At 39.1% G+C, this 27500-nt stretch overlaps 2 protein-coding genes across 3 annotated transcripts in view; one reads left to right on the top strand and one right to left on the bottom strand.

Moving 5' to 3' along the window:
- Positions 1–18454, top strand: part of LOC130241065 (putative methyltransferase NSUN7) — a 39864-nt gene extending 21410 nt beyond the window's left edge. The window contains exons 4-13 of the mRNA XM_056472783.1: positions 341–471; positions 2233–2385; positions 4326–4509; positions 6431–6686; positions 8582–8725; positions 9292–9393; positions 10049–10169; positions 11581–11713; positions 17468–17741; positions 17827–18454. Coding sequence (XP_056328758.1) covers positions 341–471; positions 2233–2385; positions 4326–4509; positions 6431–6686; positions 8582–8725; positions 9292–9393; positions 10049–10169; positions 11581–11713; positions 17468–17741; positions 17827–18212 — 1884 coding nt within the window. The 3' untranslated portion in view covers positions 18213–18454. The remainder of the gene's footprint in view (positions 1–340; positions 472–2232; positions 2386–4325; positions 4510–6430; positions 6687–8581; positions 8726–9291; positions 9394–10048; positions 10170–11580; positions 11714–17467; positions 17742–17826) is intronic.
- A 2934-nt stretch (positions 18455–21388) lies between these two features.
- Positions 21389–27500, bottom strand: part of LOC130240227 (amyloid beta precursor protein binding family B member 2) — a 43372-nt gene continuing 37260 nt past the window's right edge. Inside the window, exons 11-14 of one of the 2 annotated variants that reach the window (XM_056471661.1) lie at positions 27029–27112; positions 26625–26740; positions 24997–25179; positions 21389–21898 (exon numbers count right to left, since the gene is read on the bottom strand). In XM_056471661.1, coding sequence (XP_056327636.1) covers positions 21743–21898; positions 24997–25179; positions 26625–26740; positions 27029–27112 — 539 coding nt within the window. In that variant the 3' untranslated portion in view covers positions 21389–21742. The remainder of the gene's footprint in view (positions 21899–24996; positions 25180–26624; positions 26741–27028; positions 27113–27500) is intronic. The other variant, XM_056471662.1, reaches the window with a different exon arrangement.

The following is a 27500-nucleotide window of genomic DNA, read 5'->3' as shown; positions in this document are numbered from 1 at the left end:
CTTCTTGTTGTGAGGCCACAGTGCTAACCACTGAGCCACCCTGCCACCTACATTATTATATTATATTTCATATTATATTATATTATATTATATTATATTATATTATATTATATTATATTATATTTTATTATATTATATTATATTATTGTACCACCTATTAGCATTATATCTTTAAACATTTCTCAAACATTCCAGGACATTCAGAGGTGCTCAGTATTGTTTATAAAGTCAACTTGTTAACCCTGAGCTGTTTATTTTGTGTGTGTGTGTGTGTGTGTGTGTGTGTGTGTGTGTGTGTGTGTGTGTGTGTGTGTGTGTGTGTGTGTGTCTGTGTCTGCAGCCGGACAGCAGCATGAGTCTGGTGGTCGTCCTGCTCACAGATTTACTGGACAGGAAGTTCCTCCCACGTCGGCAATCAGCCAATCAGGAGGCAGTGAAGTTGGTCCGTGAGGTGGAGGCGTGCCTCCTGAGGTCAGAGGTCACGCTCACTGTAACATTCCTTCATACGCAGTGTATTTCGAGTCTGTACTGAGCATGATATGCACATTTTACTAATGCAGTTTACAGTATTACTATAGTCTATATAATACAGGATAGAGTGAGCTGAATTATCTACAATGATGTGTTCTGAAAAATAAAATATTAATACATTATGAGTAATATATATATATATAAACAAGACTATTTATTTTCCTCTGTAAACAATGGCTAATTGAGAAACTCTTGTTGTCAGCGCTATAATTTGTTGCTCGTACTGCTTTCATTCTTTCATTAGTTTTCATTCATTATCTTTTCGGCTTAGTCCCTTTATTAATATGGGGTCGCCACAGTGGAATGAACTGCCAACTTATCCAGCATATGTTTTTTATGCAACGGATGCCCTTCCAGCTGCAACCCAGCACTGGGAAACACCCATACACTCTCATATACACACACACACACACTCATACACTACGGACAATTTAGCTTACCCAATTCCCCTATAGCGCATGTGTTTGGACTACCCACTGTGCTAGCACGCCGCCTTTCATTAGTGTTTCCTCAATCCTCACTTAAAATAAACTTGAAGTAATTTTATTGGCAGATTATTTTGCTTGTTTTAATGAAAAACTCACTTCATTTTGTAGATAACTTCAAGAATTTTGTAGATAATTGGACTAGAAACAAGACACAAACTCAGTAAAAGTATATATGTTTTGCTGTGTATATCAGGGAGCTGACTATCTCAGTAAAACACTGAGATCTGCTGATGTAGGAAATATACATATAAATCAGTCCATCACTTACATGGATGCAGATGCGAAACAACTGTCTTTATTTATGAGATGACAACTGGACGCCACTCACTGAATTAAACATGAAAGGTAATGGGATTATGTGTCAGATGCAGCATAATGCAGTGTGATGGAGACTCGTACACATGCTGGAAGCCAATATACACTATTATATTTGCACATAACAATTTTCTTTTTGTTGTTTTTTTCCAAATATTCCCAAATGGTGTTGAACAGATTGAGGAAATTTTCACAGTATTTCCAATAATGTTTTTTCTTCTGGAGAAAGTCTTATTTGTTTTATTTCGGCTAGAATAAAAGCAGTTTTTAATTGTTTTAAAGCCATTTTAAGCTCAAAATTATTAGCTCCCTTAAGCAATATTAGTTTTGCATTGTCTCCAGAACAAACCACTGTTATACAATGACTTGCCTAATTACCCTAACTTTACCCTAATTAACCAAAATAATTAAAACAGTGACAAAATTTGTGTTTAGAAAATAAAAACACTGCTGTAAGCATGTTAAGTTTGCAGTTTGCCTGCTTAAGCAATGATTTTTTCCACGTTGCCTCATACTTCAGTTTCTCAATTAATCTTCTGACCAATCAAATGCTCTCTAGTGTCTGACATGCCCCCCGCCTGCTTCTCATTGGCTGTTCATTTGATGCACTTGAGCTCAAACTCACTGGCAGAGCGGTGAGAAAAACGAAACTCTATTGGCTGTTTCTAAAAGGGTAGGAGCTACTCTATGTCCCGCCCTCTCTTCATGTTTCAGTTGAGAGTACGTCAAACATCCAATAAAAAAACTGCACATTTAAAGCGCTTAACGGGAGCTTTAAAAGGGTCTTAGAAGGTTTCGAATTTCAGTCTCTGATTCTTGTGTTACCCTGGGCTCAGTAATTGGTGGCAGAATCTGATTGTTGTGTGAACTGCCCTTTTATTTTGTGCTTTTGTGAAAGGTTTAAGACGAAGCTGGTGGCGTCGCTGGCTCGCTGTCGGATCAAGCATGACCTGCTGACGCTGGACAGAATCCTGCCCGAGAACATCCGACACCGACAGGAGAGAGAAACACACCTGCTGCTGTACACCTGGATCAACACGCTGCTCAGCAGGTGCACACACACACGCATGCATACATGCATACACACACACACATGCAAAGAAAACACATATGCACACAAACACACACATACATATATACATACATGTCACATACAACACATCGTCACACACAACACACACCGTCACATACAACACAAACATCACATACAAAACACACTGTTTCACACAACACAAATTGTCACATACAACACACATTGTCACATACAACACAACCCATCAGATACATCACCTTCAAACACAACAACCAGTCACACACAATACACACTGTCACATACAACACAATCCATCACATACAATACACTGTCACACACAACACACAGTGTCACATACAACACACACCATCACACACAACACAAACCATCACATACAAAACACACTGTTTCACACAACACAAGTTGTCACATACAACACACATTGTCACATACAACACAACTCATCAGATACATCACCTTCAAACACAACACACAGTCACACAAAATACACACTGTCACATACAACACAATCCATCACATACAATACACTGTCACACACAACACACAGTGTCACATACAACACACACCATCACATACAACACACAGTGTCACATACAACACAAACCATCACAGACAAAACACACACATAAAACACACACTGTCATACACAACACACATTGTCACATACAACACTTAATATCACATACAACACACTGTCACACACAACACACAGTCGCACAAAATACACACCATCACATACAACACAATCCACATACCACACACTCACACACAACACACCGTCACATACAACACAATCCATCACATACAACACACTGTCACACACAACACACAGTCGCACACAATACACACCATCACATACAACACAATCCACATACAACACACAAAACACATCGTCACATACAACACACACCATCACATACAAAACACACATACAACACACAACACACATCGTCACATACAACACACACCATCACATACAAAACACACATACAACACACAACACACATTGTCACATACAACACTTACTGTCACATACAAAACAATCCATCACATACAACACACTGTTACACAGTCACACACAATACACACCATCACATACAAAACAATCCACATACAACACACACAAACACACAGACAAACACATGTGCACACAAACACACACACAGACACACATGCATACATATATAGACACATGCACAAACACACACACACACACAGACACATACATATGCACATACACATGCATGCACGCATACACACACACATATATATATATATATATATATATATATATATATATATATATATATATATATATATATATATATATATATACACACACACACATGTATGTATATATATATATATATATATCACACATACATACATGCACAGACTCACACACACACAGAGTAAGACACATGCACACACAGGCACATGCTCATTTATTATACGTTTATAAACACAAATATAGTAAAGACCTTCTAGATATTTGTAGTCATTTTTCATGGTAGGTCTTGTGCGACACACACATCAAGCTGTTTTTATCTCCATGTATTGCGGTAGGATTTTCCGCTGAAGGTATTTATTGTTTATGAGGTAGAAAACGAGCATGTGTGTGTGTGTGTGCGTGTGTGTGTGTGTGATTTATAGTTCAGATATGGCAGCATTCTGGCTCTGAACTGTTTAACCTCGATTCTGGAGTGACCAGTCTTATTTCACATTGTGTGTGTGGGTGTGTATGTGTGTGTGTGTGTGTGTTTGTGTGTGTGTATGTGTGTTTGGCCGTGGCTGTAAATTTAACAGATTTGCAGACAGATCCAATCTTCAGCACTGGAGGTCACACACACACACACACACACACACACACACACACACACACACACTGATTTCTCCTGCTCATTTGACACCTAATTTCATCGTCTGTGTGTGTGTAGTGTGGAGGAGGTCAGTGAAGTGTTACACACATCAGGCTTCGTCCGTGTTAAATCTGTCGGGCAGCTGGAGGGACGAACCTTCTGTAAGGACCAGCACTGCCACGACCTGCTGGTGTTTCCCAACAGTGTGAAGAGGGAACTGAGTGACACCAGATTACTGAGCGACTGCAGACTCGTCATACAGGTGCACACACTCCATCTGTGTGTGTGTGTGTGTAGATGTGTGTTGTATGTGACGGTGTGGTGTTAGTGATAGTGTGTGTTGTATGTGACTGTGTGGTGTATGCAACGGTGTGTAGTATGTGACAGAATGTCTTGTGTGTAACTGTCTTTTTTATGAGATGGTGTGTGTTTTGTGTGACGGTGTGTGTTGTATGTGACTGTGTGTTGTATGTGACTGTGTTTTATGTGCTGGTGTGTGTTGTGTGTGACTGTGATGGATGTGATGGATGGTGTTGTATGTGATGGTGCGTTGTGTGTGAGTGTGTGTTGTGTGTGACTGTGTGTTGTATGCGATGGGTTGTGTTGTATGTGACAGTGTGTGTTGTACGTGACAATGTGTGTTGTGTGTGACAGTGTGTGTTGTATGTGACTGTTTTGTATGTGATGGTTTGTGTTGTATGTGACACTGTGTGTTGTATGTGACAGTGTGTGTTGTATGTGACTGTTTTGTATGTGATGGTTTGTGTTGTATGTGATGGTTTGTGTTGTATGTGACAGTGTGTGTTGTATGTGACAGTGTGTGTTGTATGTGACTGTTTTGTATGTGATGGTTTGTGTTGTATGTGATGGTTTGTGTTGTATGTGACAGTGTGTGTTGTATGTGACAGTGTGTGTTGTATGTGACTGTTTTGTATGTGATGGTTTGTGTTGTATGTGATGGTTTGTGTTGTATGTGACAGTGTGTGTTGTATGTGACTGTTTTGTATGTGATGGTTTGTGTTGTATGTGACAGTGTGTGTTGTATGTGACTGTTTTGTATGTGATGGTTTGTGTTGTATGTGACAGTGTGTGTTGTATGTGACTGTTTTGTATGTGATGGTTTGTGTTGTATGTGACAGTGTGTGTTGTATGTGACTGTTTTGTATGTGATGGTTTGTGTTGTATGTGAATGTGTTGTATGTGACTGTGGTGTTTGTGATGGTGTGTTGTATGTGATTGAATGTGTGACTTTGTGTTGTGTGTGACAGTGTGTTCTATATGATGGACTGTGTTGTATGTGACAGTGTGTGTTGTGTGTGACAGTGTATTTTGTATGTGATGGTTTGTGTTGTATGTGATGCTGTGTGTTGTATGTGACTGTGTGTATTGGATGTGACTGTGTGTGTTTTATGTGATGATGTGTGTTGTGTGTGACTGTGTGTTGTATGTGATGGACTGTGTTGTATGTGATGGACTGTGTTGTATGTGATGGATTGTGTTGAATGTGACACTGTGTATTGTATTTGATTATTTTATGTGACTGTGTGTGTTGTATGTGCGTCTGTGTGTGTTGTATGTGACTGTATTTGTTGTATGTGACAGCATGTGTTATGTGTGACTGTGTTGTATGTGAGTGTATTGTATGCAGCTGTATGTGTTGTATGTGACTGTATGTGTTGTATGTTACAGTGTGTTGTATGTGACTGTGTTGTATGTGACAGTGTGTGTTGTATGTGACAGTTTGTGTTGTATGTAACAGTGTGTGTTGTATGTGACTGTGTTGTATGTGTATGTGTTGTATGTGACAGTGTGTGTTGTATGTGTATGTAACAGTGTGTGTTGTATGTGACAGTGTGTGTTGTATGTAACAGTGTGTGTTGTATGTGACAGTGTGTGTTGTATGTGACAGTATGTGTTGTATGTGACTGTGTTGTATGTGACAGTGTGCACTGTATGTGTTGGTGTGTGTTCTGTGTGACGGTGTGCGTTGTGTGTGATGGTATGTGTTGCATGTGACAACCTGCGTTTGACTTGTGTGTGCTGTGTGTAACTGTTGTATGTGATGGTGTGTTGTATGTGACTTCTGTATGTGACAGTGTGCTGTATGTGACTGTGATGTATGTGACAGTGTGTGTTTTGTCTGACGATGTGTGTCATGTAACAGTCTGTGTTGTGTGTTTCAGGATAAGTCTTGTTGTTTGGGCCCCTGTGCGCTGCACCCTCTGCTGGCTGCAGGTGGAGACGTCCTCATGGCCGGATGTTTCTCCGCTCAGACTGTAGCACATGTTTCTGCAGCTGCTCTGTCTGCATCTGCACACACACTCACTGAAGGACACACACCAAACACTTACAGTCAGACCGTTTTTGTGTGTTTGGGAGACGCACCGCAATCGCACAAAGAGGAACTACAGAACTCTCTCTCCAAACTGGGCTGCAAGAGTAAGGCTCTGCATTATATTATATTATATTATATTATATTATATTATATTATATTATATTATATTATATTATATTATATTATATTATATTATATTATATTATTGTTATTATATTATATTATATTATATTATATTATATTATATTATATTATTGTTATTATATTATATTATATTATATTATATTATATTATATTATATTATATTATTATTATATTATATTATATTATATTATATTATATTATATTATATTATATTATATTATATTATATTATATTATATTATATTATTATTATATTATATTATATTATATTATATTTATATTATATTATATTATAATATTATTATATTATATTTTATTATATTATTATTATATTATTATTATATTATATTATTTTATATTATATTATTATATTGTTATTATATTATATTATATTTATATTATATTATTATTATAATATTATTATATTGTTATTATATTATATTATATTATATTATATTATATTATATTATATTATATTATATTATTATTATATTATATTATATTATATTATATAATATTATATTATTTTATATTATATTATTATATTGTTATTATATTGTTATTATATTATATTTATATTGTATTATTATTATAATAATATTATATTGTTATTATATTATATTATATTATATTATTATGATATTATTATTATATTGTTATTATATTATATTATATTATTTATATTATATTATATTATAATTATATTATTATTATTATTATATTATTATATTTTATTATTATTATATTATTATTAATTTCTTATCATGAATTGCATTGTATGATTATATGTAAATAACATGTACAATTTGATATGAAAATAAATATATCGAAAATATACAAAAAGACTATCTGCTATTTTTAAAAATTTAATGTCTGAGAGAAAAATTGGTTGTGATGTTCATCATCTTCAAGTTGCTTCGAATAAGGGCATCTGCTAAATGCAGAAATGTAAAATGTAAACATAAATGTGCTGAATACATAAATATAAGTGCACAAATGAGCTCCTCCAGGACCATGACGGAGAAGCAGCGCTGATTTATAAAGAAAAAATTGTGGAAAAATGCTAATAAGTGTCTCCAGGGGACTAAATCTGAAGAAGAAAACTCTCTTTAGGGAAAAATGGTTTAGGGAGAAACTAAATAATGTCTTGATTAATTCTTGATTAATGGGTTTATTCACATTATATAAAGATTGGAGAAACGTTGCCTGGTCTGATGAGTCTCCATTTCTGCTGCCACATTCGGATGCTCGGCTCACAATTTGGCCTCAAAAACATGAAAGCATGGATCCATCCTGCCTTGTATCAGTGGTTCAGGCTGGTGCTGGTGGTGTAATGGTGTGGGGGAGATTTACTTTGGGTCCATTAGTACCAATTGAGCATGGTGTCAACGCCACAGCCTACCTGAGTATTGTTGCTGACCATGTCCATCCCTTTATGAGCACAGTGTCTCCATCTTCTGATGGCTACTTCCAGCAGGATAACGCACCATGTCATAAAGCTCCAATCATCTCAGACTGGTTTCTTGAACATGACAATGAGTTCACTGTACTCAAATGGCCTCCACAGTCCCCAGATCTCAATCCAATAGAGCACCTTTGGGATGTGGTGGCATCATGGATGCGCAGCCGACAAATCTGCAGCAACTGTGTGATGCTATCATGTCAATATGGAGCAAAATCTCTGAGGAATATTTCCAGTAGCTTGTTGAATCTCTGCCACCAAGGATTAAGGCGGTTCTGAAGGCAAGCGTGGGTACTAGTAAAGTGTACCTAATAAAGTGGCCAGTGAGTGTAGCTTTTGTATTCTAAACGTGTGTGTTTTTGTTAGGAAGTTGAATAAATGTGTGTGTTTTCAGATGTGCAGCTGCTCTCGGCGTCTCTGGAGTCTCTGGAAGTGTGTGATGTGCGTCTGCTGAAGGTCACTGTGCTGTTTCTGATGCCGGCCTGTTCACTGTCTGCAGTCAGCAACCCTGTGGATTACATCATGCAGGAGAAGAGAGGTCCACACACACACACACACACACACACACACACACTTATACTAACACTCGTGCATTAACACACATATACACATATAAACACACAAACATGTTTTAACACACACACACACACACACACACACACACACACACACACACACAATAACACCCACAGACATACTAACACATAAACACAAACTAACACACACACACACACACACACACAGACATACACACAGACAGGGACACACTCAGTTACACACACAGACATACAGACTCACACAGACAGACACACTCTCTCAAACACACAGACAGACACATACACACAGACAGACACACACATACTGACTCATGTACACACTCACACACTCTCTCGCTCACACACAAACACACATATACAGTCACACTCACTAACACACAACCACATGTAATGCAGATACAGACAGACACACAAACACACACAGACAGACACAGCAGATACAACACAGATGAGCATATACACTCACACACAACATATAAAGTAGACACACACTGACACACACACACACTTATCTCACCAAGTCTCAGTTGTTCTGAACTGGTTTCAGACCCGCGGCTCCTGCTGGATCTGTCTCAGGGTTCAGTCTCTCCAGAGAAACTGCAGACGCTCGCGGCTCAACAGAGGAAAGAGCTGCAGCACGCCGTCCACTGTGAGTGTGTGTGTGTGTGTGTGTGAGAGAGAGAAAATGTGTGTTTACCTTGTATCTCTTACATTGTTGGCACCATATGTCTCCACAAGTATAGAAATACCAGTAAATTTTGACCTTCTGGGGACATTTTGTTGGTCTGCATGAGGAAAAGGGCTCATAGTCAGACAGATTGAAGCATTTTGGAAATGTAAAGTGCAGATGGTTTGCTGTGAGGGTTGGGGTCATGACTGGAGCTGATCTACGGGTTTTAAATATCATCATGAGTGATTTGAACATGCCTCCCTGTATTGATGATCATCATTTCAGCTGTGATTTGTGTTGTATTGATCTGGTGTGTGTGTGTGTGTGTGTGTGTGTGTCTGTGATCCATTTATCAGTGGTTATTGAGCATGAAGATCTGTCCCTCCCTGCAAATTACGTTTAACACATCGTTATTTAACAGCCACCGTGAATCAATTGTAGCCGTCAATGAACAGTAAATGTAAATGGTGTGTGTGAGTGTGTGTGTGAGTGTGTGTGTGTAATTCCTCAGTCGCGTCACTCGTAATTATCCAACAGTGGACCAAAGTCATTTCAACAAATTCATAATTATATGGTCGATTTTATTATGCGCGTGTGTGTGTGTGTGTGTGTGTGTGTGTGTGTGTGTGTGTAGTTCCTCAGGTGCGTGCGGTCCTGTACTCCACCTGTTCTGTTTACTCAGAGGAGAATGAGGAGGTGCTGCAGACGGTTCTCTCACAAACACAAGAGGATCTGCCCACAGCGCCACCCTACAGGTCAGTGTGTGTGTGTGCGTCAGCAAAGACAATGTTATCATGATCACACACTTTAGTTTACTGTGTTCTTGACAACTCTTTAATCTAGTTAGCTGTGTAGTCATGATTAGCCCCGCCCATCACTTTAATCCAATCAGCTGTGTAGTCATGATTAGCCCCACCCATCCCTTTAATCTAATCAGCAGTGTAGTCATGATTAGCCCCGCCCCTCCCTTTAATCCAGTCATCTGTGTAGTCATGATTAGCCCCGCCCATCCCTTTAATCCAATCAGCAGTGAAGTCATGATTAGCCCCACCCATCCCTTTAATCCAATCAGCAGTGTAGTCATGATTAGCCCCACCCATCCCTTTAATCTAATCAGCAGTGTAGTCATGATTAGCCCCGCCCATCCCTTTAATACAGTCATCTGTGTAGTCATGATTAGCCCCGCCCACCCCTTTAATACAGTCATCTGTGTAGTCATGATTAGCCCCGCCCATCCCTTTAATACAGTCATCTGTGTAGTCATGATTAGCCCCGCCCATCCCTTTTATCCAATCAGCTGTGTAGTCATGATTAGCCCCGCCCCTCCCTTTAATCCAATCAGCTGTGTAGTCATGATTAGCCCCGCCCCTTCCTTTAATCATATCATCTGTGTAGTCATGATTAGCCCCGCCCATCCCTTTAATCCAATCAGCAGTCTAGTCATGATTAGCCCCGCCCATCCCTTTAATCTAATCAGCAGTGTAGTCATGATTAGCCCCGCCCCTCCCTTTAATCCAATCAGCTGTGTAGTCATGATTAGCCCCGCCCATCCTTTTGATCCAATCAGCTGTGTAGTCATGATTAGCCCCGCCCATCCCTTTAATCCAATCAGTAGTGTAGTCATGATTAGCCCCGCCCCTCCATTTAATCCAATCAGCTGTGTAGTCATGATTAGCCCCGCCCATCCCTTTAATCCAGTCATCTGTGTAGTCATGATTAGCCCCGCCCATCCCTTTTATCCAATCAGCTATATAGTCATGATTAACCCCATCTTTTCTCTCTATGCTCCAATCAGCAGTGTAGTTATGGTTAGCCCCAACCCTTCTCTCTATGATCCAATCAATTGTCTAGTCATGATTAGCCCCACCCCTTCTCTTTATTATCCAATCAGCTATAATCATGATTAACCCCGCCTTTTCTCTCTGTGCTCCAATCAACTGTCTAGTCATGATTAACCCAACCCCTTCTCTTTATGATCCAATCAGCTTTAACCATGATTAACCTCGCCTTTTCTCTCTGTGCTCCAATCAGCTGTGTAGTTATGAGTAGCCCCGCCCTTACTCTCTGTGCTGCAAATAAGTGTGTGTGTGTGTGTGTGTGTGTGTGTGTGTGTGTGTGTGTGTGTGTGTGTGTGTGCGTGTGTGTGTGTGTGTGTGTGTGTGTCAGCTTGAGTTGTCCAGCTCTCCTACAGGACTGCAGCACTGAGGATGAGGAGTCAGAGGAGATGAAGAGCAGATTCTTCACACTGGAGCCTTCAGATCATAATAACGGCTGTTTCTTAGCGCTGCTCACACGACAGGTAAATCATCAGTGTCATCATTACAACATTAATACACACACACTCTCGTCATGTTCCAAACACATATACATGCTGCATCCCAATTCGCCTACGTACACTACTGAGTGTGCGACAGAAAAAGTCTGCAAGCTCTGTGACTTACTGCTTCCTCATCACCGGATCATTATGTTGCTCACAGTGTGGGACACTAATTCTATTCTCCAATACTATTTAGGATGGATAGCATGCGAATTGGGACACAGCAATATCTTTTATTTGCTTTGAAACACTAAGGCTGCGTCTCAATCAGCTCTCTAGCTCCTGAGGTCGTTCATCAGTCTGTCATATGCACTAATTTGCACACTAATAAGGGCACTGATGAGTTTGGTTCACTACACTGACTGTGACATGAGAACATCCTCATTGTACAACATCAGAACTGCAGTTTATAAACAACAGCAGAGCTAATCCTCTTCATATATTAATTTTACTAGTTTTTAAAAGTACATTATAACTAAATAATTTGATTGTTTCCTAATATTTCAACTACTAAACAATTATAAATGTTTGCTAAATGTTTCCTAGCCGTTCTAGCTACGTTTGTTCATGTTAAAAATAAATAAACAAGACATTCTTTTGAGAAAAGCGTCTCTCGTTTGTCGTTACGTTCATGATTTGGACTATTAATTCATATTTGATGCTTCTGAACTTCCGTTAAGGGCACATACAGTAGTGCGTATCGATGCTTTTCACAGTGCACTTTTTAGGGCACGAACATTTCAGTGCACTGGAAGAATTTTGCCATAGAGACAGCAGCTAATATGGATAGTGACCTGATTAGTGCACTGACTAGTGAACAAAGGCGTTGATTGAGACGCACCCGAAGTGAGCTGTGAACATAAGTGTAGTCCCACCCCATGAGTGTGACTGACATGTGAATCATCCAATCAGCATTCTCAGAACATATTTTATTATTATCTGAGTGTTCTAATGACATGCTGACATTGGGAGAGAGAGAGTGTGTGTGTGTGTAAATCAGCAGCTGCGCACTGAGAGCAAACCCAGATTGTGTCTGATCGAGCTGTTTGTGTTTAGCAGATAAATCACTAATGATGTGTTTAGGGAATAATATACACACAATCAAATCAACACTGACTGGATTTACGTGCTCTGTATATTCTGAAGAGTCACCTTGCGTCTGTCAAACGCACAAAATAGAGTGAATGTTCAATCAAACAAGCTACGACTTTTCAAAATAAATAAATATATAGTCTCATTCCGAGTGTCACGGTGGCGCAGTGGGTAGCATGATCGCCTCACAGCAAGAAGGTCACTGGTTCGAGTCACGGCTGGGTCAGTTGGCGTTTCTGTGTGGAGTTTGCATGTTCTCCCCATCTTGGCGTGCTCCGGTTTCCTGCACATTCCATACACATGCGTTATAGGGGAATTGAATAATTAAATTGGCCGTACTAGTGTATGAGTGTGATAGCAAGAGTGGGAGTTTCCCAGTGATGGTTTACAGCTGGAAAGGCATCCGCTACGTAAAACATATGCTGGATAAGTTGGCGGTTCATTCCACTGTGGCAACCCCTGATTAATAAAGGGACAAAGCTGAAAAGAAAATGAATGAATGAATGAATAGTCTCAGTCCAGAATTATGGCACATTTCAAGCATTTTCCATTCATTTTCCTTAAACTGGAATGATAGCAAATGATATATGATGTTATGCTATTATGATGAAAACAAATGTATATTTTACAGTAAACTGAGGTCATTATTAATGTAAAATAATGCAGAATCCATGATAGAGAACATCTGACTGTTGCTAATTGTTCTTATTGTTTCACTTTTTAAAGCACTAACAGAGTTGACATTTTCCAGCATTTGTGCTTTAGCTCCAGATGCTGACCTTAAACTAGGTAATATCTTAATGGATTTTCATCACATTATTGTTTTTAAAAGGTAGATGTGAAATTGACTGAAATATCACAGTAAGTTGACAATCTAAAACTATTGGTAAACAATCCTGAGCTAATGAATGCCTTCCAGAGATTCCCCCCACAGAAAGTGGCATCACGTCACATGCTTTGTCTATCAGTTCCTTACAGATTGAGTTGAACAGAACACAGAAACACACACTAAATGTCTTTTATATCACTGAAATTACAAACAATACCAAAAATAGCTGTTTCCTGCAAATGTTTAATTAACTTACTAGAGTAAACACACAAATATGAACATTTGATTTATTAATTGAGGATGACTGAAGCTGAATGCATGATTTGGGAGGTGGAGACAGTCAAAAAAATAGGTATATGAGTCTTTAAGTTCATATATGTAAGACCAAATCTCCCTAAATAGAGATACAGTATTATTTTTAGAGATAAGTTGATGTATTTTGTGTTATTTAATTGAACTTTTAGTTTTTGAACCTCATACCTGCACTTCTAGAACCACCCATGTTACATATCATATATATACAGTGTATACTGAATGGTATTGTGTATTCACCGTTTAGTTCATAGTTATTTTAGAGCATTAATAATTAATAATATTAATTTCTTCACATTGATACAGTAGCCTAAATCTTTTTTAGAGTACATTTTCATTATAAAACTAGAGAAAGCTATATTATGTTAATGAATTAGGTACAATTTATTTAAAATATATAAATATACATGTATACGCTTTAAGTTTCACTAGGTAATGTATTTACTAATTATGAAAAAAAAACCGTGTACAGCATTTATTAATTTACTAATGCATTTTTAACATCCAAATTCATACTTAACATAATAACTAATAATGAACATTGTTTTCATTAACTGACATGAACAATTAATGTAAGTGATCAATTACATGATCAATAAATGTATTGCTCCTTGTTTAGTTGGTAAATGCATTAACTAATACAGTCTTATTGTAAAGTGCTACCAAAAAAAGGTATATTTTAAGCCAGATGTTAGCGACGGGTAGATGTGCGAGAACAGATATTGTGCAGATTCGTGTTGTTTTTCCTCAGCGTGTGATGTTGTTTTTCTGGCTGAAGCTCAAAGCATGCTGGGAGGAGTTTCTCTGGGGTTTTTGGCCGTCCGTGTTTGTTCTCATTGACTAATCCTGCTGTGTCTGTGGAGGAATCCCGGCTTTCCCGCCCTCGCTTTTCATCTGACTCTAAAAATAACCCAGCAGCGCTACGGATCAGAGTTTCAGATCTCCAGTAAAAGATGACGTGACCCTCTTCATACATGATGCCAGATTACAGACATCCGTCATATTTATTCCTCCTCTGACAGACCTCATCAAAGCTCCATATCCTTCCTGCCTGCGCTAATAAAAGCCGCTAATAAAGATTATTGTGCTCCGCTTAAGAAGGCCTCATAAAAAGCCTATTAGATGCGTGTTTGGAAATATATCGCCGCCCTCCTCTTTTATGATGCATCTGTGCGTTCACACCTGGGACAGATAAAAGTCTTCAGCACATTCTGATCGCTCACTTTTGAGGCTTCAACTCAGTAGTGATGACGCCTCCTAAGAGAGCTGCAGTTTGTGGTCCTGGTATTCCATTCTGCATGGGGGTCCCCATAAGTATAGCAACACCGTTACTTTTTTGACCTTGTCATTGGTTCCCAATATACAGCTTTTACAGTCAAATGTATTTATGGCTATGGGTTTAAAGATAGATCTACAATTGTGTGTGTGACGTATTTAATTTGAGGATCAAATGTCCCCACAAGTATAGCAATACCAGTCAATTTTGACCTTGTCAGGGACATTTTTTGGTCCCCAATATACAGTTTTTACTGTCAAATGTAATTATGGCTATGGGACGAGCCTTTAAAGATAGATTTACAAGTGTTTGTGACTTGTATTACATTTGGGGACCCAATGTCCCCACAAGTATAGCAATACCAGAACACCTTTGACCTTGGCAGGGACATTTCTGGTCCCCAATATACAGTTTTTACAGTCAAATGTAATTATGGCTATGGAAAAACCTTTAAAGATAGATCTACAAGCATGTGTGCGACTTGTTTTACCATTGAGGACCCAATGTCCCCACAAGTATAGCTATACCAGTACATTTTTGACCTTGTCAGGGACATTTCTGGTCCCCAATATACAGCTTTTACAGTCGAATGTAATTATGACTATGGGAAGAGCCTTTAAAGATAGATCTACAAGTGTGTGTGTGACATTACATTTGGGGACCCAATGTCCCCACAAGTATTGCAATACCAGTACCCTTTAATCTTTTTTTTTGTCTCTATGGGGAAAACAGCTCATAAATCAGACAGAATTAAGTATTTTGAAAATGTAAAAATAAAGATTGTTTCCTGTGAGGGTTGGGTTTGAACACTAGAAAAATCATTACGTATTTGGGAAGAGCCTATAAAGATACCTGTACGTGTGTGTGTGTGACCTGATGTTCAGCTAAAGGACAAACATAATGACCGCAATCTGGTCCAGAGCTGCTTCAGAAGCAGGACGGCCAATAAATGTGTGATGTTCAGAGGACGAGGACGAACTGAATAATTCAGCCCTCATGTCTGCATGCGTTAGCATCAGCCGGGCAAAACCTCATGTCCTCAAACACACACACACACACACACACACACAACATCTGAATAATTCACTGTGAGTGTGTGTGTGGTGCTGAGACAGCAGCTGATCCTGTAGGAAACACACACTGAACTGAATTATGAGAAAAACCTTTTATGATTTACATCACCTACTGTTAAATCTTTATTAAATGCACAAACTTAGAGAATAATTAAAAAATATATGTAAATATCTATAAACATATAGCTCAAAGAGGACACCTCAAAGTTAAACTTTCACATATGCAAAAGTTTTGAGGACACAAATGAACATTTTACTCACAACACATGCACATTGAGTGCAAATAAAGAGAAAAATAGCTTTGAAGCAGCGTCTTAATTTCATATATGTGTATATTTTGTAATGATATTTTAATTTTGTTTATATTAATGTAGTTATTTTTACATAAAAAATTCAGCATTTTAGATTTCATTCATTCATTTTCCTTCGGCTTAGACCCTTATTTATCAGAAGTCCCCACAGCGGAATGAACCACCAACTATTCCAGCATATGTTGTACACAGTGGGTGCCCTTTCAGCTGCCAGCCAGAACTGTGAAACACTCATACACTACGGCCAGTGTAGTTAATCAATCCCCCGATAGCGCATGTGTTTGCACTGTGGGGGAAACCGGAGCACCCGGAGGAAACCCACACCAACACGGGGAAAACATGCAAACCCCACACAGAAATGCCAACTGACCCAGCCGGGACTCGAACCAGTGACCTTCTTGCTGTGAGGCCACAGTGCTAACCACTGAGCCACCATGCCGCCAAATAAATAACTAACGAAGTCTAATATTTTTGAGCTTGTTGCTAGGAAATACTTTATATATCAATATAAAGTTTAAATAAGTTTTACTGAAATTAAATATTTTTAAGTATTTAGAAATTTAATTAAAACAGCAACATTACAAAAACTTACAATTAAAGAGAATTAAAAAACAAAATACGCAGGAGATTGATCGACAATCAGGACGCAGAACACAATGCACTGATAAATAAATAAATAAATAAATAAATAAATAAATAAATAAATAAATAAAAATATGCATGTCAAATTGCACAAAAAAAATCAGTAAAACTGCGAGGTCACGAACGGTTAACCGCGTTACAGCGAGGGACCACTGTATATTATATAAATGTGCATTTTTATTTTGTTTTTTTCTCTCACAGCTACAACCTGACGTGAAGGAGACGCCACAGGAAGTGCTCGCTCGCGCCGCAGCCAAAGGCTTACTAGACGGCCTTCATCCAAACCAGCTAATCAAGAAACAGCCACGCGGGAGGCGGAGTCACAGAGCACCTGCCAATCAAAGACGCTCAGTGAAGACACGCCCACATGTCACGCGGAGCGACCAATCGCTCGTGGCGGAGTTTTTGAACCGTGAAATGAAAGCAAGCCAATCAGAGCCGGCATTAGGCAAAAGTCGGATTGCGGCGCACTTCGGTAACGTTAACTAGACTAGCTAACGATTTTATTTCAACTATATTACGATTTATTTTTGAAAACATATTCTTCTGTATCTCCTCAGATAAACCCACCAGTTCTCAATGTCCCTCTAAGAGCAATTTATCAAGAACAGACTCCGCCCCCAGCTCCGCCCCTTTCTCCAGTTCACACCGTCTGTCTCGTTTGGTCACGGCTGCAGTTTCCACCAATGATGATCACTCTTCTATTCTGGTGACTCCGCCTCCTGCTGTTCCAAAAGGGCGACATGAAGTGTTGCGCCCGGCAACCATCTCATTTCCTCCAGTTCTATTTTCAAACAGTGTTTTTCCTCAGAGGTGGAGTCAAGCCCCTCCCTTCCACCCAAGCCCCACCCACTCACACATGCAGTGGAGAGTCCGGACTCCACCCCTTTTTCAAGCGCCGAGCCTGTTCAGAGGCAGACTGAAGCAGCTGAGGCCGTGGCTCTGATGCCAGAGAAATATTATTATTAATAACCATCATTATTACTGAAGTAATTAAAACGCCACTGCCGTTACATGCTAATAAACACACGGAGAGAGACTTCTGTTTTGATGTCATTTATTTCCACAACATGTTACATTTATATGGTGTAAAAATGAGTGTCTTAGTGGTTGATCTGGGGGTTTTAAAATACCGTCATGTGAGAAATAACATTCCCGTGTTGATATTTGACATCTGAAGCGTATATTTTAGCAGGGTTTCCTCTTATATGTGTGTTCAGCTCGGATAAAGCCTGAAATCCTCTACGCAAGAACGCAAATGCTTTTTTTTTACGCAAAGCAAGCTGGAGGTCATGCGTCACTATTCATAATGCAATATTAGTCTGTGTGCATCTTCAGTTCTGCCACAAGGGGGCAATAAAGCACTGTTAGCGTTACTTTTTAGTGTAGCTGTTTCATTTGTTTATGTTGTCAGACATTTTGCTACTTTTCTAAAATAAACATAGGAGTAACTTTGATATTGTAAATAATATTTCAAGTCTGAAGCAACTTGGATTTACTTGATTATCCATGCATCATCATTATATTGAAAAATCAGGAGTTTTTGAGGAAGCTTTTCATTTCCAGAACCTTTACTTTCTCTGTTCCTCAGCAGTGAATGATCTTCTGCAGCCTCTAAAACACCTGAAGACTTAATTTTTCATCTCTCAATCATCATTATATCGTCTTGCATTATAGATTCAGAGGTTTCTATCAAAAAAGAAGCATTTAAATTAAATTTATCATGACATTATGGAAGATAATGTCATGATAAATGATATTTATGCCATTTATTATGTAAGCAGTCTGTTGATTAAGTAGTCTGTAAGACTGATTCATAATATATTCATTCATTCATTTTCCTTCGGCTTAGTTCCTTATTTATCAGAGGTCGCCACAGTGGAATGAACCGCCAAATATTCCAGCATATGTTTTACGGAGCCCTTCCAGCTGCAACCCATTACTGGGAAACACCCATACACTCTCATTCACAGACACACACACACACACACACATACACTACGGCCAATGTAGTTGATCAATTCCTCTATAGCGCATGTGTTTGGACTGTGGGGGAAACCAGAGCACCCGGAGGAAACCCACACCAACACGGGGAGAACATGCAAACTCCACACAGAAACGGCAACTGATCCAGCCAGGACTCCAACCAGCGACCTTCTTGCTGTGAGGCCACAGTCCTAACCACTGAGCCAGCGTGACACCCCTGATTTTTTGCATCTGATTAAAATTTAGCTGTTAAAAAATGACAATTTCACTGGAGGATGAATAATTTTGTCTTTACCTGTATGTCAACCTCTATGAGCCAGAAATCTATTATTAAACATTGAACTATGTAGTCGAAATGTTCACATAAATGCTTTCATTAAAACAATAAAAATAAATGTGATTCTTCTGTTAATTAAGGGTTTACAATTAATGTAGACGATCTGAATAAAACACATCTCTCGTCAATACTGAAAACAAGGAGCGCGCATTCGCCAGGCATTCACATCTGCATTTGCACACTTGTGTAGTGAATCTTTCAGGCTTTAGTGTGAATGAGTGTGTGTGTGTGTGTGTGTGTGTGTGTGTGTGTGTGTGTGTGTGTGTGTGTGATGATCAGAAACGTCCCATTACAGTATGAGCAGTTGAGACAGACTCTGTTGTGTTACAGGATTCCTCTGCACATCAGGATGATGGATGAAAACATCTGTCAGGCTTTACGTTTCATAGCTCCGCACTAAAATCTGACACTTATACACAGCACCAGAAAATTCCCTCTACATTTCTTGGGGAACGTTTTTCTTATAAAGCATCCAGTTTCCAGAGTGTGTGTGTGTGTGTGAGAGAGAGAGAGAGAGAGAGAGAGAGAAGAGAGAGAAATTCATAGAAATAATCAAAGAAGTGTATTTTTGACGAGAACAAGCCAAATTAGCTACAAAATATATATAAAGCAAACGTATATGTCCACACAGTTTACAAGATGATTCTTAACACATTTGAAATTAAAGGTTGTAAATATCAGGCTCTGTAGTCCATGGAAAATCATTTTTCTTCTCATTTGACGTAGACATGTTAAAAGGGTAATGTTACTGTGCTCAATTCCTTATTCCTTATGCTTTAATGAGACAGAAATAGAGCGATAATCACAGTAACATTTTTCTCTTTCATTGTCTTTTTAATCCTCATGTTAGTGTTTTTCTTTCTTGTTTGTGTTTATCAACATTCTAATAGTGTGTTTTCTTTTATTTTCTGTATGTATGTGTGTTATATAATCACTTTATAATGATATTTATTAATTATGTAATCTGCAATACTTGACAAGTCATGCCAATAAAGCTCTTTTGAATTGAAGTGAACTGAATTAAACTGAACTGAAGTGAACAACTAAACTGAACTGAACTGAATTGAACTGAACAACTGAACTGAACTGATTTGAACTGAACAACTAAACTGAACTGAATTGAATTTAACTGAACTGAATTGAACTTAACAACTAAACTGAACTGATTTGAATTTAACTGATCGGAATTGAACTGAATTGAACTGAACTGAACTAAACTGCACTGATTTGAATTGAACTGAACTGATTTGAATTCAACTGAACGTAATTGAATTGAACTGATTTGAATTGAACTGAACAGGACTGAACGGAATTGAGCTAAACTCAAATGAATTGAACTAAACACTTGAACTGAACTGATTTGAATTGAACTGAAATGAAATGAACTGAACTGATTTGAACTGAAGAACTAAACTGAACTGATTTGAATTGAACTGAACTGAATTCAACTGAACTGAACTAAACTGAACAACTAAACTGAACGGAATTGAATTAAACTGAACTGAACTGAACTGAACTGAACTGATCTGAATTAAACTGAACTGAACTGAACTGAACTGATCTGAATTAAACTGAACAACTGAACTGAACGGAATTGAATTAAACTGAACTGAACTGATCTGAATTAAACTGAACAACTGAACTGAACGGAATTGAATTGAACTGAACTGAACTAAACTGAACTGAATTGAATTGAACAAGTAAAGTGAACTTATTTGAATTGAATTGAATTGAATTGAATTGAATTGAATTGAAGTGAACTGAACTGAACTGAACTGAACTGAATTGAATTGAACAAGTAAAGTGAACTTATTTGAATTGAATTGAATTGAATTGAATTGAAGTGAACTGAACTGAATTGAATTGAGAGATAAACAGATAGACAAAGAGTCAGTGAGAGTGTGTGTAGTTTGCAGTAAATGACAGTCATGAAGTGTGTGTTTAGTGTTTGTGTGTGTAAGGCAGAGGCATGCTTCATTCGGCACAGTCACCGCTTCAGACGCTGAACACACACACACACACACACGCATATATCTCCAGCCCCTCATTTATCTGCTGTACATCTCTGTGTGTCCGCCGGTGTGTGTTTCTCTCCTCGCTGCAGCAGTAAATACACACACACACCTGCTGTCCGTCAGAGCGCTGCTGCTCCGTCATTGGTTGGGGAGCTCGGGGGCGGGCTTCTTTTTCAGAGTGTCTATAATTGATTGGACGCCACGTTTAACACTGGAGGTCACACGGCGGGTCACAGAATCTGCAGGAACCGCAGAAGAAGAGCTGCTCTTCCCCAAACACTTCTGATAGCGCAGCTGTTGGAAAACACAGACACACACTACTGTAAACTATTTACATTCGACAAATCACATAGGAATTAAAGTGCACATGAAATCCAAACTAACCATATTGATTTAGTTAGCTTGCATTGCTAATTTTGTGGTGAACAACTCATCTGTGTAGGTCATTAGGAAATAAAATAGCTCTTGTAATCTAATATTGAAATCTAAAGATGCACTTCCTGTTTGTTTTCAGTTCAATTCTAAGATTAGGTCTGTCTGAGGTATTGGGCGGGGCTAACATACTTAACCACACCCCTCCAGCTGTCAGTTTTGACATCGCTATGACAACAAACAGAAATGTTGAGCAGGACGAGTCTGTTAGGTTGTAATAACTCTCCCCAAACCCTTCCCCATCTTTCTCTATGAAACATCTACTTTACTACATCCAATCAGCCCGCAGTAGACAAAAATAAGCCACGCCCACTGTTTTCTTATTTATTATTTTGATTGATTGATTGATTGATTGATTGATTGATTGATTGATTGATTGATTGATTGATTGATTGATTGATTGATTGATTGATTGAAACTGATCATAATTGTTTTTATGGTATACCTAAAACTGTACTGTATGTGATAGTACCAAACATGACCACCAGGTGTCATTCACTATCCACCGGTGAGCATATATTCATACTTAATATTTGATATGTTTTCATGACTTCTGATAATATTTGTAAAGTAGACATTAAATTCTAATGTGGTACGGGTTGGTTTGGTGGTATTTGATTTACATTTAGCCACTAAAAACATCTAAAAATAGACTCCATGTGGATTGCTGTAGCAAAGTAATGCTTTACGACTCTAATGTTGTGTTCACACCAGACACGGATGAAGCCTCAAGAGCGAGAGATTTACATGTGAAGACAATGCAAAGATGCGAATAGACATCCTGCGATGCGTTTCGCATAAATAAGGCAGTGCAAACGGTGCAATTCACGTGAATGAAGCGGTGCGAGTTGAGTGTTTTGCACGCTTGAATCGCCCAAGTTGGAAAATCTGAACCTCAGCAGACTCTTGTAGGGCATGGAATTCCTCCTGCTGAGGACCGGACAACAGCTCAACAAACTGGGCTCGGCTCAGTCTGAAGCACCTCTGAAAGCCTCCATCATCCAGGTATAGTTTCTGGAGGAGTTGATGAACTCAGAGAGCTGGTGCACCTCTGAAAGGATCTAGTGGACTCAAACATGGCGCCGAACAAATCTATGCTGTTTATCAGCCCTCCTAAAGCACATAAACACAGCTACTCTCTCAATAAAATCCATGTTAGCCATTTAACATTGAGGCTAGAGTCACCAGGCAGACAGAAGCCATGATGTGAATCTGTGTCTATTATGAAGAGAATATCATGTGTGAATGAAGCGAGTAAACTAAAAATGTTCACGAGTCTATTTACGTGCAAATATCGCGATTCCTTCGTGTGCGCCACGGACTCATCAAACTGGGCTCGGCTCAGTCTGAAGCACCTCTGAAAGCCTCCATCATCCAGGTATAGTTTCTGGAGGAGTTGATGAACTCACAGAGCTGGTGCATCTCTAAAAGAATCTAGTGGACTCAAACATGGCGCCGAATGAATCTATGCTGTTTTTCAGCCTTCCTAAAGCACATAAACACAGGTACCCACTCAATAAAATCCATGTTAGCCATTTAACATTGAGGCTAGAGTCACCGGGCAGACAGAAGCCCAGCCCATGATGTGAATCCGTGTCTATTATGAAGTGAATATTATGTGTGAATGAAGCGAGTAAACTAAAAATGTTCACGAGTCTATTTATGCACAAACATCGCAATTCATTTGTGCGTGCCACGTCTGGTGAACACAGTATGAGAAGTATCATGCCGCAAGTTAATAAATAACCTTTGCTCAGTAATATTTCTCAAATATAAGTCAGCAGATATGCAAATTAGAAATGTTCAGCTTTCAAATGATATACAGTGTGTCATGGTTGATTTATGTTTGGACTACAATATTAAGCTTTAAATATGTAACTGCAGATGGTTGTAGGGTGATAGTAAATATCTTCTAATCTATTACTCTTCCTACATACCAAAAAGCAAAAATAAAAACATGGAAAAGTATGTATTCAGAAGTCTTAGAGCAGGGATGTCCAAACTCGGTCCTGGAGGGCCAGTGTCCATCTGAGTTTAGCTCCAACTTCCTCCATCACACCTGCCAGGAAGGTTCTAGTATACCTAGTTAGAGCTTGATTATCTGGTTCAGGTGTGTTTGATTAGGGTAGGAGCTAAACTCTTCAGGACACCGGCCCTCCAGGACTGAGTTTGGACACTCCTGTCTTAGAGTTTTCTAGCAATATACAGTGTGTTGTGATTAAATCAGGATTCCCTGCTGAAAAAAACTGCTTAAACCAGCCTAAGCTGGTTGACCAGCCTGGTTTTAGAGGGGTTTATGCCGTTTCCATGCTGGTTTCCAGCCATTTCCCGCCTGGTCTTAGCTGGTCAGACTGGAAAATGACCAGCTAAAACCTACTAGAACCACCTTGACCAGCCTGGTTTAAGCTGGGCTCCCAGCCTGGTTAGGCTGGTCAAGCTGGTTTTAGTTGGTCATCTCCCAGCCTGACCAGCTAGGACCAAACTGGAAATGGCTGGAAAGCAGCCTGGAAATGGCCAAAACCCCTCTAAAACCAGCCTGGTCAACCAGCTAAAACCAGCCAACCAGCCTATGCTGGTTTAAGCTGTATTTTTCAGCAGGGTTTAGTTGCAATATCATGAAGTAATTTCTAAAGCAAGCATCCCTGTGGCTGGACGGGGACATTTAAAGGGACAGTTCACCCAAACCTGAAAATTCTGTCATCGTTTACTCGTCTTTTACTTGTTTTTAAACCTTCATGAGTTTCTGTCTTCTGTTGAACGCTGAAAACATGTAACCATTGACTTCCACAGTATTTGATTTTCCTCAGTGCTTACAGGTTTTCAGCTTTCTTCAAAATAGTTTGTGTTTATAACTCATAAAGTCATTTGGAACACTTGAGGCAGAGTAAATAGTCAATATTCATTGTTGTGTGAACTGTCCCTTTAAGGGGTTAAATGAGAAGCGTGTGAGTGTCTCTCACCACACAGGCGGACTGCACGGCCTCCGACACGCTGCCGGCATTGGGTTCACACCAGAAGACGTGACACTGGAAGTGCTGGTTCCCGGTGTCCATGATGAAGGCGAACGTATGAACGTCTCGTCCCACACCCATGAAGGACAGGAAGCGTACGCGACACTCCACCATCACTTCCTCTTCCTCTTCCTGTCCGACACAACACAGAAACGAGTGAATAAACCTCTCCATAACTCCTTCACACACTTCACTTCACGAGTGCATCACACTGATAAAAGAATACGCAGAGTGGACATTTTCAGCCTCCATCACAGTGAAAGTCAGCTTGAAATGAAAATGTCCAGAGTTTATTATGCTAGCTCACATTGGTAATCTTAAGGTGATTAATTAATCCATGCAAGTTAATCCACTGAAAAAAAAAACTTCTCACCACAGCCAACCTCGCTTTCACTTTTAAAATGGCGGCCATGAGATCTCAGTCTGTTTGTTTTGATAATCTTCAAGGCAAGTCTGAGCGCTTGCTTCCACGTTTGGAGTGGCGGACCTTCTGTTGACGGTTTCCATAGCAACTGCATATTAATAGCCTCTCTATAACTGTTAGTTTGCTATAGACTGATTTCACACGGCCGCCATTTTAAAAGCGAAAGCATGGCTGCGGTTGGAAGCAACCCGGGAGAATCACCAGGAGTCACTCAGGAGCGACATTTACGATGGCGTATCGTTGTGTATATCTTATCAGCGAAGAGAAAGTGACACAAATTTATAGTTTCGCCGCCTTCCGAGTGCGTTCTGAATGGATAGTTCAAATAAAAAGGGATATCAGAACTCAATTTCAGCTACGTTTAGGGAAATGGCGCTAGTTAGCTAATGTTATCTTTCCCAAACACACGTTTTAGATGTCATTTATCAAACTCAAGTTAATGAACTGATTCTTTTACTATATTAGACGTGTCACGATACTGAATTTCGGCACAAATTGGTACTGATGTTTTAATTTCCTGCTAATGTTTGAGCAGCGTTTTTAAACAGCGCTGATTTGCCATGGTGTTCATCAGTGCTCAACAGAAATGACTGTGATTGGCCGTGAAGGCCATCAGTTCACTGATGTTTACCGAGTGCAAACACAGCCAATCACAGTCATTTCTGTTGAGTACTGGTGAACACTATGGCAAATCAGCGCTGTTTACGAACACGCTTAACAGTGCTTAAACGTTAGCAGGAAATGGACGTTTTTAAAACATCAGTATCGATTGGCACATGGGGGGGGGGTGAAATTATGGGAGTTTTCCAGAAGAAATAACAAAACGGGAGGGTGCCGGGAGATGGGTCTGAAATACAGGAGACTCCCGGGAAAAACGGGAGTGTTGGCAGGTATGCCCTATACGCAGATTAGGCAGGTTGCGTTGGGCACTAACTCTGAAAGGGGGCACCATCTTGGTTGCTCAAAAAAAGTATAAATATTTCTTCAGTATTATTAAAGTAAACTGAGTGTAGATCAAAATATATTGATAATATGTTAATAAATACATTTAATGCAGAATAAATACTTCATGCGGAGTTTAAATGCACAGCATCTGACAAACACTGACTGAAGGGAGCCGCAGAGACAGCAGGAATGTGGAAGAAAGCATCACCTTTTCTTTGATGACGGTGATGGTGGCGTCTGCAACGTTCAGCAGCACCGGCGTCCAGTCCTCTTTCCCTGCGCTGGACATCAGATTCTCCACGGCTCCGTTGATCATGTCCATCCCTGAAACAACCAGAACGCACACACACACACACACACACACACACTTCAGCTGACCTCTGACCTGCAGCAGTGTATAGGAATGTATTCTCTACAATTGGTTTGTTTTGACACTGAATGAGCGAATACGATGGAGAAACGAGCTCATTTCTGAAAGCTACTCTTTGGTTTTACTGTGTCTTTCAGTTCATCATATGTGGAAAAGAGGTTTTGTGTGTGTGTGTGTGTGTGTGTGTGTGTGTGTGTGTGTGTGTGTGTGTGTGTGTGTGTGTGTGTGTGTGTGTGTTTTACCTATAGGCCGCAGCACTGACGTCATTCCCAGGTAAAGCACATGGAAGCTGTGTTGTCGGTCAGTCTTTGGTGAAGGAAACTCTACTGAGGAAACACTCAGATGAGAAACATGCGCTGAACACTCATTCATTCATTAATTCATTCAATCATTCATTCATTCATTCATTCATTCACTCTTTTATTTACTTAGTCAACTCGTTCACTTATTTATTCACTCTTGCATTCATTCATTCATTCATTCATTCATTTTTTTCATTCATTTCTTCACTCTTTCATTCATTCATTCATTTACTTTTCATTCCTTCACTCTTTCATTTATTCATTCACTCTTTGTTTTACTCCTTTATTCATTCATTAATACACTCTTTCATTCACTCATTCACTCACTCACCCATTCATTCATTCATACAGTTTCATTCATTCATTCACTCACTCACTCACTCACTCACCCATTCATTAACTGTTTCATTCA

Source organism: Danio aesculapii, chromosome 14, assembly GCF_903798145.1.
Source record: "Danio aesculapii chromosome 14, fDanAes4.1, whole genome shotgun sequence".
Classification (NCBI taxonomy): Eukaryota; Metazoa; Chordata; class Actinopteri; order Cypriniformes; family Danionidae; genus Danio; species Danio aesculapii.
This window is presented reverse-complemented; position numbering and strand designations above follow the sequence as displayed.